Source organism: Cannabis sativa, chromosome 3 (assembly GCF_029168945.1).
Source record: "Cannabis sativa cultivar Pink pepper isolate KNU-18-1 chromosome 3, ASM2916894v1, whole genome shotgun sequence".
NCBI classification, from domain to species: domain Eukaryota; kingdom Viridiplantae; phylum Streptophyta; class Magnoliopsida; order Rosales; family Cannabaceae; genus Cannabis; species Cannabis sativa.
The window spans coordinates 30154154-30173356 of NC_083603.1; the positions used below are offsets into that span (position 1 = coordinate 30154154).

Genomic DNA, 19203 nt, shown 5'->3' on the forward strand with positions numbered 1-19203 from the left:
TATTTAGAGAATTATTTTTGTCTTTTTCATGCTTTTATTTTGCACATTTTTTTTTTGTTATTGTATGGCCTATAGGCCCTTTACTTTAGAATAATGTTCGTATATGGCCTTAAAGCCCTTTTCTATAAACAAATGACCGACCAGGTAGTCTTTAATCCTAGCCTTAACTTCTTTTGTTAGACATATAGGTGTCCAAACTTACTCTTTTTATGTCTAATCTGATGTATGTCATTTAACCTGAAGTGCCTGCTTGGCCATCAACCCCTATAGAGGGAAAAGGAAAAGTCGTCCTGGTGGAGCAAGAAGACTCTTCAGATGATGACGCTCCATCTGTGATTGTTCAGAAGAATGCCCCTGCCAGCGTGCAGAGTACTTCAACTTGCATTTATTTCTTTAATTTTCATGCTTTCATATATTTTATGTCTGCTCCTAACTGCGTTGTTTTATCTGTGCGGAGATGTCTCAGAAGATGCTTCAATCCTTGAAGAAGAGAGCAGGAGATAGCTCAGGCTTGTCTCCTCTAGCCAAGAGGTCCAAGGGTGGTGAGACTCCATCCAAGGAGAAGGCGCTAGTTGACGAGGTCATTGATCTTTCCGAGGAGCGACCCGTTGTGGACCCTCCAGCTCAGAATGTCACAAAATCCAAGAGTTCAAGAGGAGAGACCTCAGACGGATCTAAACAAGTTAAGGCTGGATCCGAATAAGCTAGGGGCCCTTCAACAACCCTGGCGTTGTGCACGGAGGCCACAAGAGGCAAATACATGCTTCAACACTACTTGACTCATTCACTTCCTGAAGTGAGCGACCAGTTGTCAAGAGCGGACAGCGAGTTATCCTTAGAACTGGTCAGTTTTGAAGGAAGTTACTCGGATAAAAATTCATTCTTTTTTATTTCATTCTTTTTTGGATAGCTCTGATTTTGACATATTTAGTATTTACCATGCAAACTGATGTGAAAATGGCTTATGCTTACTCTTGAGCCAAATTAGCTACTGTCAAAAACCTTGCCGCCACTAGCACGATGCAGAGGGATGTGGACTTGGCCAAGAAGGAAACTGAAGATTGTTAACTCAAACTTTTAGGTCTCCTTGTTTTGATGATTAACAAATATTTGATTATTATTTGTTACTAATAATTTGTTAATTTTGTAGCAAATTTAAAAGAGAAAATAAATTTTCAAGACAAAATTGGTATTTTTACCAAACTTCATAAAGTGACCCAAAATGGATTCAACAAGCATATCAAGAGCAAAAGATTCATCAAGGGATCAACAACTCAAGACCCTATTCAAAAGAGGTCTTCAAAAGCTCAAAGTCAAAAGTTGACCCGAAAGTCAAAGTCAAAGTCATAGTCAACTCTCGGGAAAAGTCAACATGGGATCAAAAACATGCAAATCAAGCTAGGAGGCTCATCTACATCAAGACTACTCAAAATCCAATGGTATAAATTTACTTTAGTCTTGTTAAAGTGATTTGTATAGCACACTAAGTTATATAAAATTAAATTTTGGCATATTCACTAACTTATGCAACAAGTTTTCTCACACGATAGTTCAAAAAAAATTTTGATTCGATTTCTAAATCACATTTCATTTAACGAAGAGAACAAAATTGAAATCTCTGAAATCGGATAATCGAGTAGAGAGTTATGGCGTTTTAGTGCAAAAAATTGGACTTTTTCCCACTGCCTGGATTTAGGTTAACCGGTTTCAAAGAGGTTAACCGGTTCTCCATAAACCGGTTACCCTGTTGTAAACCGGTGAACTGGTTTGCCCAGTGGGAGTCTTGTTTTTCGTGCCCAACAGCTATAAATGACTATTTTTCACCCAAACACTATATAAACTCGATTTTTACTCAAAAAATGAAGTTGGCTGAGCATTTATGTCTGATACCTAACCTATCTAAGTGAGATTAATGAGCTTCCAAGTTTGAAATCCAACAAACACTTTTCACACACTTTGAGCCAAAATTTATGTTTATTCATCTTGAGTGTGCTTGCTTTTCACTCTAGGTTTCCATTGTATCATCATATTTCTAGAGTGATTTTGCTTGTAATATCAAACACATTTTCATATTGTGATTGAGGTGAGGTTGGCACCGGTATTGTAAACAACCCGGTTATAGTGAGATTGACACTTCAACAATCTGAGAAAGAGGCTAATAGTCCTCGGGGGTGCGAAACTATTTTAAGAGGTTTGGAAACACCTTGGTGAAAATTTCCCGGTTGTAAGGGTTAGTCACGCCCGTTAACTTGACTCGATATTGGAACTCAAAGCTAGGTCCATAGCTTTGAAGACCAAGGATGTAGGTGGCATAGTTCTACCGAACCTTGTAAAAATTGAGAGTTTGCATTTTCTAATCCTTAAACTCTTTACTTTACAAGTTTGATTATTTGTCATAATATATTGCTTGCCATATTACTTGCTTTTATTTTATTAAGTGGCTAATTGCTTGATTTTGTGTTAAAAGTTTTAATTTACCGAAATTAGTTTAAATTTCCAATTCACCGCCCCTCTTGGAAACATATCTTGTGCTAACAAGGATATGCGAGGCCAACTCGAGGTCGTGAGGAAAGAACTTGGGGAGGTAAACCAGAAGCTTCTTGCTGCCAACACCAAAGTTGATGAGCTGACTAAAGAGTTGGAAGATATGCATTCGACCGAGCAACTGGAGGCCGACGATGTTTCTCTATCCTAAGAGATCAATCGTCTTAAGGATGAGAAGGAGAGTCTCCGGGCTCTCTTAACAAACTGGAGGAGGATGTAAAGAACAAAAAGACTAGGGAGGAGGAACTTGTGAAGGAGGTCGGAGACAAGAAGTCCAGGGTGGAGGAGCTCGAGAAGGAGGTGGATGTCTTGGAGACTCCTGGTCTTGAGGTTTTCTATGACTTCTGGAAGGCCAATCCTAAAGGAAACTTTGATTACGTTGGAGATTCCAAGGACATGTATCTTAATTTCTGTGCGGCCCAGGCAGCCAAAGAAAACCTTAAGGCGACCACCTCTACAGCTCCCACCGACCAGAGTGTCGAAGTTCCTACCGTCCAGGATGATGATCCTCCAGCTCCTTCAGACCGAATTGGTCCATACCAAGAGCATGGGACTCCTGCTCTCTGAATATCTTTCTTTTTCTTTTTTTATATGTGTGTTCGACCTATAGGCCTTCTTTTGAGACAAAATGACCGGCCAAGCAGTTTTTAAACTTGGAATATATTTTTCATTTTTAAGACAACTGGCTGTCCGCAGCCTTTAATCCCAAGTTTACGTGCTTTATTATCTTTAATGAATATCGTTCCTTGTTATGATCAATGTGCAACTGTGTTTGTTTTATTTTTTCATGCTTGTTATTTGTTTTTACCAATGCTTTGTACGGGTATAGTTGCCCCCAAGTGACGGAGCAGACTTTTGACTCTTGTCACTTGCATTTAACAAGTACGATTTTTGTCTGTTCAGATCTATGGGTTCGAGTAGACCTATGTACGCATTTAATGGTAAATTTATAACTTGCTAATAGAATTGACACAATTTGAATTAAAATAAACATCTTTATTCATTTATTGGTCAGAACACATTTGTTACTGTAGTTACTTACATAAAAGCTAGTATATTGATCTAACTTGATCTTTAGCTTAATTTAAACAGCACAAATTGCATTAAATGGAAATTGTACTTTCAGAAGTGGTCATCCGACCTGAGTACTTTGTTATTTTATTCGAACCTTTGGGTGTGGTCTGCCCGGAAGGCCATTTACTTAAGAGTAAATGTTCTTACATTGCGTACTTAAAATGGTCATCTGACCTGGTACTTTTACTAGTAGTATTTTCTTAAATGTTCCCCATTCCAATACCTTGGCACCAAAACCAGTTGCATGTTTTCATCTTACTTACCCAGTTTGTATACTCCTGATTCTAGAACTTCAACCACCTGATATGGACCTTCCCAGTTTGGTCCAAGCACACCTGTCGTGTTGTCTTTGGTTTTCAAAAATACCCTTTTGAGGACCATATCTCCCACAAAAAACTTTCGCGCCTTCACTTTCTTGTTAAAGTACCGAGCTACCTTTTGTTGATGGGCCACCAACTTTAGGTTTGCTGCAGCTCATTTTTCTTTGATTTTGTCAAGTGATTCTACTAGGAGTGTACGGTTAACTTCTTGATCGTAGGTCAATCTTCTGTGAGACGAAGGTTCTAATTCTACAGGTAGCATAACTTCATAACAATATGCCATAGCAAATGGAATCTGTCCAGTTGCTATTTTTTCAGTTGTGCGATAAGACAATAATACTTTTGGGAGTTCTTCTGGTTAGTTCCCTTTAACATCTTCAAGTCGTTTCTTTAAAGTGTCTTTAAGTATCTTGTTGACTGCTTTGACCTGACCGTTTGTGTAACGCCCTAAATAATTAGGCACGCTACTCAAGATACTTATGAAACCCTAATCCCCTAAACGGGATTACTAATGAGATTAGCGCAGAATTTAAACTTTTGCAATAAATGGAGTGAAAATAAAACTTTTAATAATTTAAACTTTACAACAGTTGGGATCCCGAAAATATTTACAAACTTTATTACAAGTCTCTTTCAGTTAGTCGGCCTAAGCGGCAAAAAAGAGTTTCAAAAATTCAACACTGGTAGACCCTTAACCCGCTTGGTCTGATATGGCCCGGACATGTACATTCTTCGTCCAGCTCCTGCACTCATGGCTGATCAACGACAGTCTTACCCTTTCCTGCACAGTAGAGTACCCGTGAGCCAAGCCCAGCAAGACAGTATAAATCTTAACAAATATAATATGCTCATCATGCTATTTAAACAGTAATGCCATTCATATATGTCTGTGTGTCACAAACCTGCATGTCACACTCACATGCCTATTTATGTCTACGTGGCGTAGGCCTATGTGTTGTGTCACACATCTATTTATGTCTATGTGGCGTAGACCTACGTGTTGCTCTCACATGTCTAATTACAATAAGGCCTTAGAATAGTTCATCTCGGTTCTGGTTACCGAGTCCAACTTGATTATGCCTTGACGCATAACCCTTAATCTCAATATGTAACACATAATTATTAGTGTCACTGCAATATTTGTCTATTTGCTATAGACCTGCATGTTACGTTCACATGCCTATTTATGTCTACGTGGCGTAGACCTATGTGTTACTCTCACACGTCTATATACAATAAGGCCTCAGTGGGGTTTACCTCGGTTCTGGTTACCGAGCCTAACCTGGTTATGCCTCGCTCACATAACCCTATTCATGTATATACGTAATCCATGTATTACGTTCTTTCGGTGGTTTATCCTGGTGATATATACCAGGTCTAACCCAGTTATGTCTTATACACATAATTCTTAACATACATGCGTGTATTCAATATTTACTACAACATATATAATCTTAGGGTAATAACCCTAACTTACATACTATGTAATCACTCATATGATACATTTCTATATACTCAGATAACATTTACTAAGAGTGTCAACCCTAACTCATGCTTTCACTGGATTCATAATATTCTAGGGTAATAACCCTAGACCGCATTAAAATTAAACTCAAGGTACTAGCTTACCAGGTCTAGTTTAATTATGCCTTAAGCGCATAATTCATAATCTCAATATATACATATATCCGACATGGCATAGTATTTACACAACATATATCACTAGAGTAATAACCCTAGGCTATTAAACCGCTCATATTAAGGTAATAACCCTAATCCCGGTTACAATTACTCACATATATCATATTCAACATAAGAACCATTGTGCATACTCTACGTGCAAACTACTGTCTTACCTGTTGTCCCGCAATGGCAGAGATTCAAACCCCTGGGTGCTCCTGATTAGGTGCCGGTAATCCTAGTCACACAATCTGGGATTTCAAAAATAGGGTTAATCTGCAATTTCACTTTCACAAAATATAAACATGGCATTCAAAACACAGATAATCAAATAGAGCTCGGAACGAGCTTTCCAACGATATATAGAACGTCCCAAACTGAGTCCCGAGTCAAAAGTTATGGCCAAAACAAAATTGAGAAAAACAAAATTTCTCACTGCCAAACCCAGTCGCGACGGCCAAAAATCCCATCGCGACGATTGGGTTCAGAACACCAAAAAAACTCCATTTTTAAGGTCTAAACATGCCATCTTGTCCATAATTCGAGCCTCAACCAAAACATACCCAAAATTAACTTCTTACAGATAAAAAATCACCACAATAGAGAGCTAATAACATCAATTCCAACATTAATCAACAACATCCAACTAAAGCTCCAAAGCTTGAGCAAAAACACAACAAAATTCCATACCCAAAAGCTTGAACATCAAAGCATGCTTTTAACCTCATATTTCAGCATCAAAAACCTAAGATAAAACTTGAATTCACATATACAAAATTCAATCTAAGCTTTCCAACAATCATAGCATGCATTAGAGTTCCTAATAAATAAGAAACTTAACCAAAACATCATAAATCCAACCCAATTCATAAACATGCATTTCAAGAACCTAATCCATGTCTTCACATATATTTTATAGCAATGAAACTCAAAATAAAAATGGTAGAAACACTACCTCAATCTTCTCACAAACTCAAGCTCCAACATCCCCACAAACAAAGCTTGATAGGATAACGAGAGAGAGGAGGGGCAGGGTCGGTTCTCTAGAGGGATAAACTAGAAATTATCCCAATATTCAGCCCAAAAATCATTTTGTTGAAAGTAATTAGAATATTCAAAATTACAAAAATGCCCTTAGGGCCAATTCACACATAACCACACATACAAGGGTAATTTAGTCCTTCCCTACTCATTTATTTCCAAATGAATTTCAAATTTCTCATTATCAAATAAAATGCCAAATATTTCAATCCAATTTGCATTTCGGGCCCGAACCCGGTTTGGCCCGAAATAATCGCTTGTGACTATACCGCGCCAACCTGTCAGAACACACCTGAAAAGACAACACAGGCATACTATATAATAATATAGTTCTATTAAGCACGTAATTAAATTAATTTCATCATTTTACCCTTCTCGGGTCAAAATTACTAAAATGCCCCTGGCTCTCCAACGGGGTCTTAACATAAAATTAATCAAATAAATTCTCATATATTGAACTATATAATAATATAATTCCTCAATTATTCATAATTATCTAATTAGGGTTTTGCTAATCCATTTCTTAATTCTAGGGTATTACAGTTTGCTTAGGGATGTGCTACTGCGGAGAAACTTTTTATGTTTCCATGGTTTGTATAGAAATCAGTGAACAATTGACTATCAAATTATGTGTCATTGTTTGAGACTATTTTGTACGGTAATCCGAACCGGCATATTATATTTTTTACCACAAAGTCAAGTACTTTTCTAGATGTGATTGTTGCCAATGGCTCGACTTCTGTCCATTTAGTAAAGTAGTCCACTGCAACCAGAGCGTATTGTACTCCCCCTTTACCTTTAGGCAATTGTCTTATTAGATCGATTCTCCAAATAGAAAAAGGCCAAGGACTTTGCATCTTAGTTAGTTCATTGGGCGGTGCACGAGGTATCTTCGAAAATCTTTGGCATTTGTCACATTTCTTGACGTAGGCCTTTGAATCTTCAATCATGGTTGGCTAGAAATATCCTTGCCTTAGAATTTTCTTTGATAGACTTTGCCCGGCTGCGTAGTTACCACAGAATCCGTCATGTACTTCAGACAAAAGTTGTGTAGCTTCTTCTTGTGTAACACATATAAGTAACGACATGGAGAATCCCCTTTTATTCATGACTCCATCTACGATGATGTACCGTGCAGCCTTTCTCCTCATTTTCCGAGCTTCGTTTCTGTTACTTGGGAGTTCTCTAGTGTTGAGGTAGGCTGCTATTGGTGTCATCCAGTTCGGAGATGTGTCAATCATCTCAATTTCTTCCGTACAGGTGATGCTGGGTTTTTCAAGAAATTGAATTGGGATTAGATTAGCCTCATCAGTTATATTGTTGCTTGTAAGTCGAGTTAAGGCATCAGCAGTTGTATTTTCTTCTCTTGGAATTTGCTTGAGGACATAGCTCTTGAATTGTGCAAGTAGGTCATGTATTTTGCTTAGATAGGCTATCATTTTTTCTTCCCAAGCTTCGTACTCCCCAGATACATGATTTACTAACAACTGTGAGTCACTGTAGATCTCAATGTGTTCGGCATGTAGTTCTCGAGCAATTTTTAGGCTGGCAATGAGGGCTTCATATTCTGCTTCATTGTTAGATGCTCTAAACCCAAACTTGACTGCCCCGTGTAAATGTTGCCCCCCAGGTGTGACAAGGGCAATCCCTGCACCGGATAGTTGATCTGTAGCCGACCAATCTACATGTAACTTCCAGGTAGGTTTATCTTCATTGTTGCTCGGCTGAGGTCCTTGTACTAGCTCAAGGTTGCTTTTTGAAATGTTTTCTTCTTTGCCCGTACTCTCAACTACAAAATCTGCTAAAGTCTGTCCTTCGATTGTTGTTTAGGGTTGAAAAATTATTTCGTACTGGCCCAATTCCACTACCCATTTGAGTAACCGTCCAGAGGCGTAAAGTTTTTGTAATACCTCGTGTAATGGTTGGTCAGTGTACACCCGAAAATGATGAGCTTGAAAGTAAGGCCTTAGCTTCCTTATTGCTAAGATTAGGCAATAAATGAGCTTCTCTATTAGCAGATATCGTCCTTCAGCTTCAACAAGTCTTTTGCTGATGTAGTAGACCGGATGTTGGATATTGTTTTCTTCCCTCATCAGCACGGCACTTACAGCATGTTCTGTAACAGCTAGATATATTCCTAGTTCTTCTACGTCCAGAGGTTTTGAGAGTACAGGAGATTTTGCAAGTTGTCTTTTTAGCTCTTGAAAAGCATTCTCACAATCCTCCGTCCATTCAAATTTCTTATTTCCTCGCAGGATGTTGAAGAAAGGAACACACTTATTTGTTGACTTTGAAATAAATCTACTAAGTGCGGCTATCCGACCAGATAAACTTTGGACTTCTTTAGCTTTTGTAGGCGATTTCATATTGAGGAGGGCTTGATTATTTTTTTTTTTTTTTGGATGGCTTCATACCTCGTCCAAGTCATCTATATGCCCCCCATTCTTCCTGGATTTGACGACCATGTCATCCACGTAAACCTCCATATTTCATTCGATCTGGTCTTTGAACATTTTGTTTACCAATCTTTGGTATGTAGCCCCAGCGTTCTTTAGACCAAATGGCATGACCTTATAACAGTATATATTTGTTCGAAAACTTGTATGTTCTTGATCCGGTGGATGCATTTTGATTTGATTATACCTCGAATAGGCGTCCATGAAGCTTAAGATCTCGTGCCCGGTTGTTGCATCCATGAGTTGATCTATTCTTGGAAGTGGAAAATAGTCTTTGGGGCACGTCTTGTTGAGGTCTGTGAAGTCAATACATACTCACCATTTTTTGTTGGGCTTGGGTACCAGTATAGGGTTAGCTACCTAGGCTGGGTAGAAAGCCTCAATGATAAAGTTGTTATTGCGCAACTTTTCTACCTCTTCTTTTAATGCTTGTGCCCGTTCTTTGTCCAACAATCTTCTTTTTTGCTGAACGGGCCGGAAGTTCAGATCAATGTTTAGGGCATGTGAAATTATAGAAGGATCGATACCGACCATGTCCTCATGTGACCAGGCAAAAATGTCTAGGTTTGCTCTTAGAAATTTTATCAAAGCTGATTTTACTTCAAGCAGTAAACCTTTTCCAATTTTGAGTTTCCTAGTCGGGACATCTGGGTCGATTTATATCTCTTCCAGTTCTTCCACTGGCCCAACATTTGTATTTGGTTCCCCAAGTCGGGGATCCACATCTTCGTCCCCGCCTTGGGCAGTTCCCTATTTGGCAATGCTTTTCCCCCTGTCTAAACTCTGGCCAGAGGATTTTTCCTTTTTGGCCTTGGTCAGGGCAAGGTTGTAACATTCTCGTACAACTTGTTGGTTTCCTCTTAGGCACCCTACCCCATTCTTTGTTAGGAACTTGATGCACGAATGGAAAATTAATGTAACAGCTTTTAAGTCATATAAGGCTGGTCGGCCTAACATAACGTTAAAGGCTGATGGAACATCAATTACCAGGAATTGTGTCATCACAGTTATGCTCCTCGAAGCTTGTCCAACAGTGAGGGGTAGACGAATTTTCCCTAAAGGTGCAACACTCTGGCCGGAGAAACCATATACCGACTGGGTACAAGGGATTAGATCTTTGCGTTGGAGCCCCATCTTCTCATACGGTGCTTTGAATAGAATATTTGCTGAGGCTCCATTATCTATCATAGTCTGGGCCACTGTTTTATTCGCTATCTGTATCTCCATGACTAATGGGTCATTGTGCGGGAAGCGAACATTGACAGCATTTTCTTCAGTGAAGGTTATAGTGGGTTCCCCTACCTGTGACATTTTTAGCTTTCTTTCTTCTACGGCCAGAACCACTTCCTTTGGTTCGTGTTGTGAAGTTCGGGCATACCTCTCCTGAGCTTTGCCCGAATCTCCAACAATATGTGGGCCTCCGATGATAACTTGTAAATGTCCGTCCACTGGTAGAGGCAGTAGCAGGTCTTGGTCGTTATCTGCTTGGGCGGCCCGTTGATTCTGGTCGGCCTTGACATACTTTTGCACATGCGGGTTATTTTTCCTTCTCAGGAATTCAATTTCCCACTTCAGGTTGTTGCACTCATTAGTGTCATGGCCATAGTCTCCATGAAAACGACAAAATTTGGACATGTCCTGCTTACTTATGTCCTTTTTCATGGGAGCAGGTTTTTTGTACGGGACTACAGACTGAGTTGCCATGTAGATTGTCTCCAAGTCGTCAGTCAAGATAGAGAAAGCAGTGATCTTGGAAGGATTTTCTCTAAGGGTCTGTTCGGTTTTGCCTGCGAACTTTCCCTTTTTCCCATTGCCTTGTCTGTCGTTGTTGTTAGATCTTTTGCCGCCCAAATTTAAACTACTAGGGTATTGGGGGTTTTGAGCTGACACTCCTGCCGAGTGAGCCTCTGGTTGGCCCGATCTAGGCTCGACATCCGCCCGTTGAATGGCCTCTGCAAGTTTGATGAAACCGTCTGCTCGGTCAAGAAAATCCGCCATAGAGTCTAGGGCCACTTTTCTTGATATATTTCCATAGTTCTCCTAGCACTTCGATGCCCCCCAGTATTGCGGCCAGCCTCCCCTCTTCAGTTAACCGTGCTACTTTCGTAGTCTTTGTCATGAATCTGCTTATGTAGGCTCGGAAAGGCTCTCCTGGTCTTTGCTTCACTTCGACCAGGTCTTTTAAATGCAATGGGAGTTGGCGAGAAGAAGAGAACTGTGCATGAAACTCCGAGAAGAAGGCTTTCCAGGAGTTGAACCTTCCTGGTGGTAACTTGAAGTACCACTACAGTGCGGCTTTTGAAAGTGTGGCAGGAAATACTCTGCACCGCACATCTCCTTGTACCCCTTGCAAATCTATTTGCACTTCAAAATACTTAAGGTGTGACAAGGGATCTTATTTTCCTGTGTACATTTTCCAGGTCGGCATTTTGAACTTGAGGAATAGCTCTAAAACATTGATCTTAGGAGTGAAGGGTGATCTGTGTGCTTGGTCCAACTCGAGATCAGTGAGTTTTTGACCGGCTAGGCCTTGGAACATATTTTTCAATTCATCCAACTGTGCTTACACAGATGGGTGAACTAGTTCAGCCTCTTGGTCCATCTGTGTCACGTCAGGATCTCTTAGAATTGGATCCTGGATGCGGATACCGGGCTGAGTGGCCGGTTGAACATATTGTTCATCCAAACCCCTCCTATTCAAATCATTGCTGAGATCATGAGCTGTTCCACATCTGTTAAATACTGAGACACCAGGCTGTCTCAGTGATTGGTTGGTTTGGCCAGTCACCTAGTCAAAATCGCTAGTTTGGACGGAGTTATTGGGTATAACTCCACTTGATTAATTGCCAGATAAGGTGTGGCCGCCTACCACTTGGCCCACAGGTGGAACCTGTGACCGGAGATTGGACGGCTAACCGTTAAGAGTTTGGGCAGTATGCCCAGTGGGATGCTGGACATTACGGCTGGTTGTTAGTTAGCAACTTGGTAGGCTTTCTGTATCAGTACGGTAGCTTGTCATCTTCGGTCGTCGATGGCTGCCTATTGAGCCTTTAACGTTTCCATCTCCATATCCCTCCTCTCAACGAACTGACGCCTCTGCTCTTCAAACGCCAGGTTCACTACAGCACGGAGCTCTTCCTGATCGTGATGCAAGGTATCAGTATGATCTTGCATAAGTCCAACAGCATTGTAGAGGTTCTGGATCTCAGTATCATCTCCTATAGTCGTCTGAACATTGATTGCGAAAGGGATTCCAGTGTTGGGAGTACCCAGATCGGCTGTCGAACTAGTGTTTCCAATCTCTTGCACACTGGGTGTGATCCCAGCCAGAGGAGATGTCATACCTTGACCCACAGTTGGTGGTTGCGTGTTTGGTTGCTCAAGGTCGGTGATTGGTGGGACCCTTGTATTTCTAGGAGTTTGCAGTGTAGGATCTGCCAATAGCAGATCAACCTGATCAAACATGTCTCTGCGAATTTGCACCACCATTTTGTGTGTGATAAAACTTAAAGCAAAGAGCAAATTTGGATTATTACTCTCAATGAAAGCACCAAAATATTGATCTCGCTTTTAGCCAACGACAATGAGTCAATTAATAAGCGATAAGAAATGTAATTAAGATAAGGTAAGAACCAATAAACAGTAAAGAATACAAAATTTTAAAAGAGGTTCGGCCCTTTTAGTTCGGTAATAGCCTACTCCCCTTAGATTGTATTAACTCAAGAACAAAAAATGCAGTGTTTTCTCTCTTAAAGCTCTCACAATGAAATCTCTGAATGTTTTCTCTTAGATAGTCAGCTAAAAGACAATTTTTTCTTATGCTAAACGTTGAACTAGACAATTAGTCAATCATAATCTCTGAATATTTAATTAGTCAAGCAGGGTAAAATATTTCATATTGAACTTTTATTATTATTTTTCAGCACAGAAGCTCTTGCGATGACCAAGTGTTTTAACAAACAAACTAAATGAATACAAGTATATCCATTACATCTGATTCAGTGCCAGAAGAATAGTGTAAAATAATGTCGTTCAAAATTTGATCAAAAAAACAAAATGTAAACCACTGCTATAGTGCAAATGAAGCACAAAATGAAGATAGCTACCAGAAATATCTTCCTAGAGTGGCAGATTGATTATATTTTTCAGGGAATGAAGGCAGAGATTACTGAGAAAAATTAAGGAATGAGATAAGATACAGATATGCCCTTACTACACACTATACATAAGGTACTACGTTCCCTTCTCTTATTTGAGACCTTTGCCTTCATCTTCATTCAAAATGCGGTTCCTGAAATCATTCACCATAAGAGGCAGACCCTCCCTTAGTGGAATCTTTGGCTCCCAGTTCAGCAGCTCCTTTGCCTTGCTAATATCAGGTTTCCTCTTGTGTGGATCATCTGCAGTATTCGGCTTGAATTCTATAGTTGCACTTGAATCAATAGTTTCTTTGACAACCTGTACATTCGGGGAAGAGAGTGGGAAAATGACAGTATAAATTTCCTTGTGTATTTAATACCAACAAGCAGATAACCAAGAAATTTAAAGCAAGCTAATTTTTATCTCCATGTGTTTACTTCTCTTTTGACTTTTAAACCAACCCGCAGAAATATTAAAAGCCCTTCTCTAGACAGTAACTTCTTGTGAGACTATTAAGTAATCTTTTTAGGAAAGAAAGACAAACCTCTGCAAGCTCTAGCATAGTGAACTCCCCAGGATTACCAAGGTTGAAAGGACCCACATGTTCCCCTTCCATTAAGGCCACCAGTCCATCAACCTGTCACTCACAAGGGAAAAAAAGGTTAAGGATCTCTCCCTACACCTTAATCAGTTCAAATTGCCAGCTTCTTTTATGTTAGCAAATTTGAAATGGGAAAGAACATGTTTCAAAGTATACAACCACTGACTTTTATTGGTTTGTATGAGATGGAGCAGGCTTTCATGCTAGCCATATGACAAATATAAGATCTTACATAATTACATTGTAATGAATCATTATAAAATATGATAGCGTTCAACAAAAGAAATATATACTGCCATTGAGAAATTAAAGGAGGTAAATGTTCTACTATACCAAGTCAGAGACATATTGGAAGCTTCGTGTTTGTTTACCATCACCGTAAACAGTCAATGGTTCTTTGCGGATAGCCTGCAAACGAAAGCTACTACATTCAGCAAAACATGCCAATGTTGAAAAAGAAAATGTAGAAAGCATCCCATATGAAAAGATAAGTAGAGCACCATAACCAACCTGTGCAACAAAATTGCTAACGACTCGCCCATCATCTAAACACATACGAGGGCCATAGGTATTAAAGATGCGAGCAATGCGCACCTGTAAACAGAAAGCACAATAACAAGTCTCGTGTTATCTAATATGTAACCCAATCCTATCTTACATTCAACTACATCAACTATAACTTCTTCATGAGAGAGACCCTTAAAATCAAGTAGATTGGGAAGGTCGTGAAGGTAAATGGCTAATCTTATGAACTTCTAAAGTACTTCCAAAAAGACGGCAGCATTGTGAACCATCTGAAAGCACAAGTGTAAGTTTGGGGTGTAAAAGTAGTTTTAAGCCATTTTATCATTTCGTATTATTGCTAGCTCCTCCAACTGTCTAGGTCAACCTAAATTACATCATCAGAATATATATTTCTGATCCAAAATTAAACAAACACAAACACAACTTAAGCATAACTCAAAATTTGGGCAGTCTAATTATAAAGTCTTTTGAACTTTTATCAAGGATTCAGGTTCCTATGTTACCATATGTGAAGAACAGTATGAAAAGTTCCAACTTTTATCTCCATCTCATTTTTTAGAAGTTATTATACGCAAATGTCATAACTTAGCAATTAGTATACGTAATGTGCAGAAGAACAATTTGAAGTTGAGAGTTCTTGTACCACTTGTTATTAATAAGAAGATTATAAATTTTAGTTTGCCACAAAATTTAGAATAGCTTATCAAGGCTTAACATCAAAATTTGTTACCTCAACATCTGCACCTCGATGGTAATCCATAGCCAGGGTCTCAGCAGTCCTCTTTCCTTCATCGTAGCAGCTTCTCTCACCTATTCATTTTTCAACTCTATAAAATCAATTGTCATATCAATCGACACTAATGTATAACATTCATGCTCAATCTTTTAGTTGGCACCTTACCTATTGGATTTACATTTCCCCAATAAGTCTCTTTCTGTGGATGCTCAAGTGGATCACCATAAACCTCACTTGTACTTGTGAGCAGAAACCTGGCCCCAATCCTCTTTGCAAGACCAAGCATGTTTAGGGTACCCATCACATTGGTCTTGTAATCAATAATCAAAGTTAAGGATAATCCAGAATGAAACAATCTCAAAATGCTCAATCGTAAACCGGGTATCAAATATTAAAAATACACAAATTACAAATTCAAACAATACTGAATCAAGAAAAACATATATACTAAAACAGATCAGTGATCAACGAAATCATACTTTTAAACCAAAAAAAGAAAAACAATATATGGCTTTCAAAGGATATGATCGTTTTAACAGGATTGTACTTATAATGGACTGGTGATGCTGGGCAAGCCAAATGATAGATCTGATCCACCTCCAAGAGTATAGGCTCAACCACATCATGACGAATGAGCTCGAATCGAGCATTCCCAAAATGGTGCACCACATTCTGCTTCCTCCCGGTAAAGAAATTATCGATCACAATTACATCATTACCTCGGTCAATGAGTTTATCAACAAGGTGGCTCCCCACGAAACCAGCTCCACCAGTGACGACAATCCTCAACCTCCGTTGCCTGAGTGCCACCGGAACCCGGCCACCCACCTTCCCCGGTCCACCACCTTGACCGCTACCGAAAAACGATGTAACCGAAACCTGGTCATGGGTCGTCCCTAGACTGCCCTGAAAAGATCTGGCTATACCGGAATTGGGGTCGGAGGGTCCAATTCGAGACAGGGTCGGCTGGAGAATGAAGAATGTGGACCCAATCAATATACCCACGAGGATAAAGAGAAGCCTCTGTTCTTTGAAGAGGTAATTAATCGATCTGGGTAGCGATCTGGGGTGTTTTAGGGTTTTAGGTGAGTATGGAGATGTCGACCCTGTTGCCGCCATCTCCTCATCCCGTCTGTGATTCACGCTCGATTGCTTATGTAACTGCTTCATTCTTAGATTTCTGGCTTCTGAATATAACGAATTTGAGCTCTCCTAACACTCCAAGCTCTGAGGAGAGAGACTCACTCGAGCAATGTCCGTATTTTCAAATGTTATAATTCGCCATAGCCACGATATGCGCCTGAGTGAATTTGTGTGATGGAAAGGCTAGAGATGGAAGAAATGGATGGATCTGAGAGAGAAAATGTAAAAATGAAATTAAAAGTAAGAATTATTGTCTTTTTTTTCATACTAACACCATGACAGGGTCCGGTCAACAAGATCTCGTCCCCCTCTCTTCTGTGCTAATCTCAGTTCTCTACTTCTCATACCACTGTAATTATGTACCTCACCCAATTGTATTTCGCCACCTGCGTGTATGATGTGGGACCACTGCCTGATCTTTGCTGTTTTAGGGGATTATAAAATATAGGAAAATTCTATAATGCACCCCTTTAAAATGGATATATTGATGCACCCTTATCTGTTTTAACATCTGAAATAATTTTTTAGTCAAATTTTTTCTCATGGTCATGTACGTTATAGTTAGTTAAGACATCCTGCAAAATTTTAAGAAATTTGGAAAATTTTAACACGCCGAAAATTATGTTCAAACAGTGTGTTGCACGCGTAACTATTTTATTTTATACGCGTGTAAAATAGACTGTTTGAACATTGTTTTCTATATTATAAATTATTCCGAATTTTTTAAAATTTTGTAGGATATCTTAAATAGCTATAACGTACATGAATATGAAAAAAAAAATTAAACTAAAAATTTTTTTTGGATGCCGAAACAAGTTAAAGGTGCATCAGTACATCCCTTTTAAGGGGGTGCATTGTAGAATCACCCTAAAATATAAATTGACAATATATCTTTTTGGGTGATTCTACCATGCATCTCTTTAAAAAGGATATACTAATGTATCCTTAACTTGTTTCGGCATCTTGAAAAAATTTTTAGTCTAATTTTTTTTTATATTCATGTACGTTATATCTATTTAAGATATCCTACAAAATTTTGAGAAATTTAGAATAATTCACAATATAGAAAATAATATTCAAACAGTCTATTTTACACGCGTATAAAATAAAATAATCACGTGTGCAACACATTGTTTGAACGTAATTTTCACCGTGTTAAATTTTTTCGAATTTCTTAAAATTTTGCAGGATGTCTTAAATAACTATAACGTATATGAGCATAAGAAAAAATTTGATTAAAAAATTATTTCAGATGCTAAAACAGATAGGGGTGCATCAATATATCCATTTTAAGGGGGTGCATTATAGAATTTTCTTATATTTTTTTTATTGCAGTAAAATTCTTAATATTTTCACTTTATTTTTACTGAACTCCAAAATTTAAATTTTAGCGGTAAAACCCCCAATATTTGTATTTTGTTAGCAGTTTACTATTTTCATCTAATTTTAACTGTTAACTGCCATGTTGGATTGTCCACGTGTATACACTATACACGTGGCACAATCTTATTGTTCCATGTAATAACATTATTTAAAAAAATAAAAATAATATTTTAAAATGAAAAAAAAATAAAAATTAATCATATTAAAATTAAAAATTAAAAAAAAAATACTTAATTTTTTTTTTTTTGTCTCTCTTCGTAACTCACTCTCTCCCAAAAACCCCTTCTCTCTCTCTCTCTCTTTAACTCCCACTATCCCCAAACCCACTACCACCATAAACACCACCACCACACAAAACTGAACCATAACTCCTCTCTCCCATAGCCACCACCACCCAACTCCTCTCTTCCACAACCACCGCCACCATTACAGCATACCCAAACCACCACTGTTACACCATCCCATTGAAATCCCAATGCAACAATCATCACCAACACCATTATATTTCTCATATTTAAATCTAAGAAATACAAAGATATCCATATAACAAGATTTATACCCAAAACTATAAAAAAAAAATCAAAAACAATTTTGGAAAACCCATCCACCAAGCTGTGATCTAGAAAACAAATCGAGGGAGGACAATTGAGATCTCTGTGGAGAACGACTGAGATCTCGATTTTGTGGGTCAGTCTGCCATTGGAGCTGAGAAGAAGGGCAAGGAAACCTAGCCCAGATTCGACTTGTCTCAATCTAGATCCAACCAGACTCAAGCCAAATATGACTGCATTTCCCTCCGACAACGACTTGCAAGAAGAAGAAGATAAGATGGTGAGAAAATCTGAGCGAGTAGAAGAAGAAGAAGAAAAGAAGAGATATATATATATATAGAGAGAGAGAGAGAGAGAGAGGGAGAAGTTGGTTGGGGATAACATGAGGTGTATCCTGTAACGCCCTGATACATAGGCGTGCTACAGTGATTTTTCAATTACAGTGACATCTTTGCTAATCAAAGGATTTTTCTTGAAAATTGTGTCAAATTAAAATTTTGGACTTAATTGCTAAACTTTAAAAAAATTTATAAACTTTAGACATTTATTTACAAAAGTCGGGATCCCGTATTTAAACTTTTACAACATTATCAAAATATAATTAGTGAGGTCACACAGCAACTACAAAATAAAACCCCATATGTCTTGATACTGAACACTCCAGGTCGCGTCGTCTCGACATGTACAATCTTCATCCAAGCCCAGAGCTCACTCCTATTCAGCCTACACCTTTCCTTTACCTACACATGAAAGTAGCATTTGTGAGTCAACAGACTCAGTCACAAAAGCATACAACAAACCATATAATTACAACATGTGTTTAGGCGCCCATACACCCATCCACAAGGCTTATGAGATGACTTAAAAACGTTCTTAACAATTGGTGCTACTGACCATAATATCATCCACTATCAGCACTATGGTTGCACTGCGGGACTAACACTATGTTTGTGCTGCTATGACAGCATCAATAGCACCCAAAAGTATAATTGGCCATGATATCACTCTT

General features: G+C 38.7%; 3 protein-coding genes and 1 long non-coding RNA gene across 4 annotated transcripts; all 4 read right to left on the reverse strand.

Annotated features, from left to right (window-relative positions):
• Window positions 1-4485: 4485 nt before the first annotated feature.
• Window positions 4486-6562, reverse strand: LOC133035705 (uncharacterized). The gene is made up of 2 exons (XR_009686836.1): window positions 5795-6562; window positions 4486-4719 (listed from the first exon to the last, which is right to left on the reverse strand). It is a non-coding gene; the product is annotated as an uncharacterized LOC133035705 (long non-coding RNA).
• Window positions 6563-7615: 1053 nt separating this feature from the next.
• Window positions 7616-9025, reverse strand: LOC115711007 (uncharacterized). The gene is made up of 2 exons (XM_030639352.2): window positions 8570-9025; window positions 7616-8467 (listed from the first exon to the last, which is right to left on the reverse strand). Exons 1-2 carry the CDS (start codon window positions 9023-9025, stop codon window positions 7616-7618), a joined length of 1308 nt encoding a protein of 435 aa, XP_030495212.2.
• An 840-nt stretch (window positions 9026-9865) lies between these two features.
• LOC133036017 (uncharacterized) lies at window positions 9866-11113 on the reverse strand. Its single transcript, XM_061112485.1, has one exon. It carries the CDS (start codon window positions 11111-11113, stop codon window positions 9866-9868), a length of 1248 nt encoding a protein of 415 aa, XP_060968468.1.
• Window positions 11114-12999: 1886 nt separating this feature from the next.
• LOC115709094 (UDP-glucuronic acid decarboxylase 1) lies at window positions 13000-16583 on the reverse strand. Its single transcript, XM_061111824.1, has 7 exons — window positions 15642-16583; window positions 15283-15429; window positions 15112-15191; window positions 14367-14450; window positions 14190-14264; window positions 13800-13892; window positions 13000-13573 (listed from the first exon to the last, which is right to left on the reverse strand). The coding sequence occupies exons 1-7, from the start codon at window positions 16285-16287 to the stop codon at window positions 13364-13366; spliced, it is 1335 nt and encodes a 444-aa protein (XP_060967807.1). The 5' UTR covers window positions 16288-16583; the 3' UTR covers window positions 13000-13363.
• Between the last annotated feature and the right edge of the window lie 2620 nt (window positions 16584-19203).

Coding starts and splice junctions, on each gene's coding strand:
- LOC115709094 (XM_061111824.1), bottom strand. CDS start 16,287: ATGAAGCAGTTACATAAGCAATCGAGCGTGAATCACAGACGGGATGAG. Junction 15,192..15,282: donor GGGAAATGTAAATCCAATAG/GTAAGGTGCCAA, acceptor AAAAATGAATAG/GTGAGAGAAGCTGCTACGAT. Junction 13,574..13,799: donor CTATGCTAGAGCTTGCAGAG/GTTTGTCTTTCT, acceptor CCGAATGTACAG/GTTGTCAAAGAAACTATTGA.
- LOC115711007 (XM_030639352.2), bottom strand. CDS start 9,025: ATGAAATCGCCTACAAAAGCTAAAGAAGTCCAAAGTTTATCTGGTCGG. Junction 8,468..8,569: donor CTGACCAACCATTACACGAG/GTATTACAAAAA, acceptor ATCGAAGGACAG/ACTTTAGCAGATTTTGTAGT.
- LOC133036017 (XM_061112485.1), bottom strand. CDS start 11,113: ATGGCGGATTTTCTTGACCGAGCAGACGGTTTCATCAAACTTGCAGAG.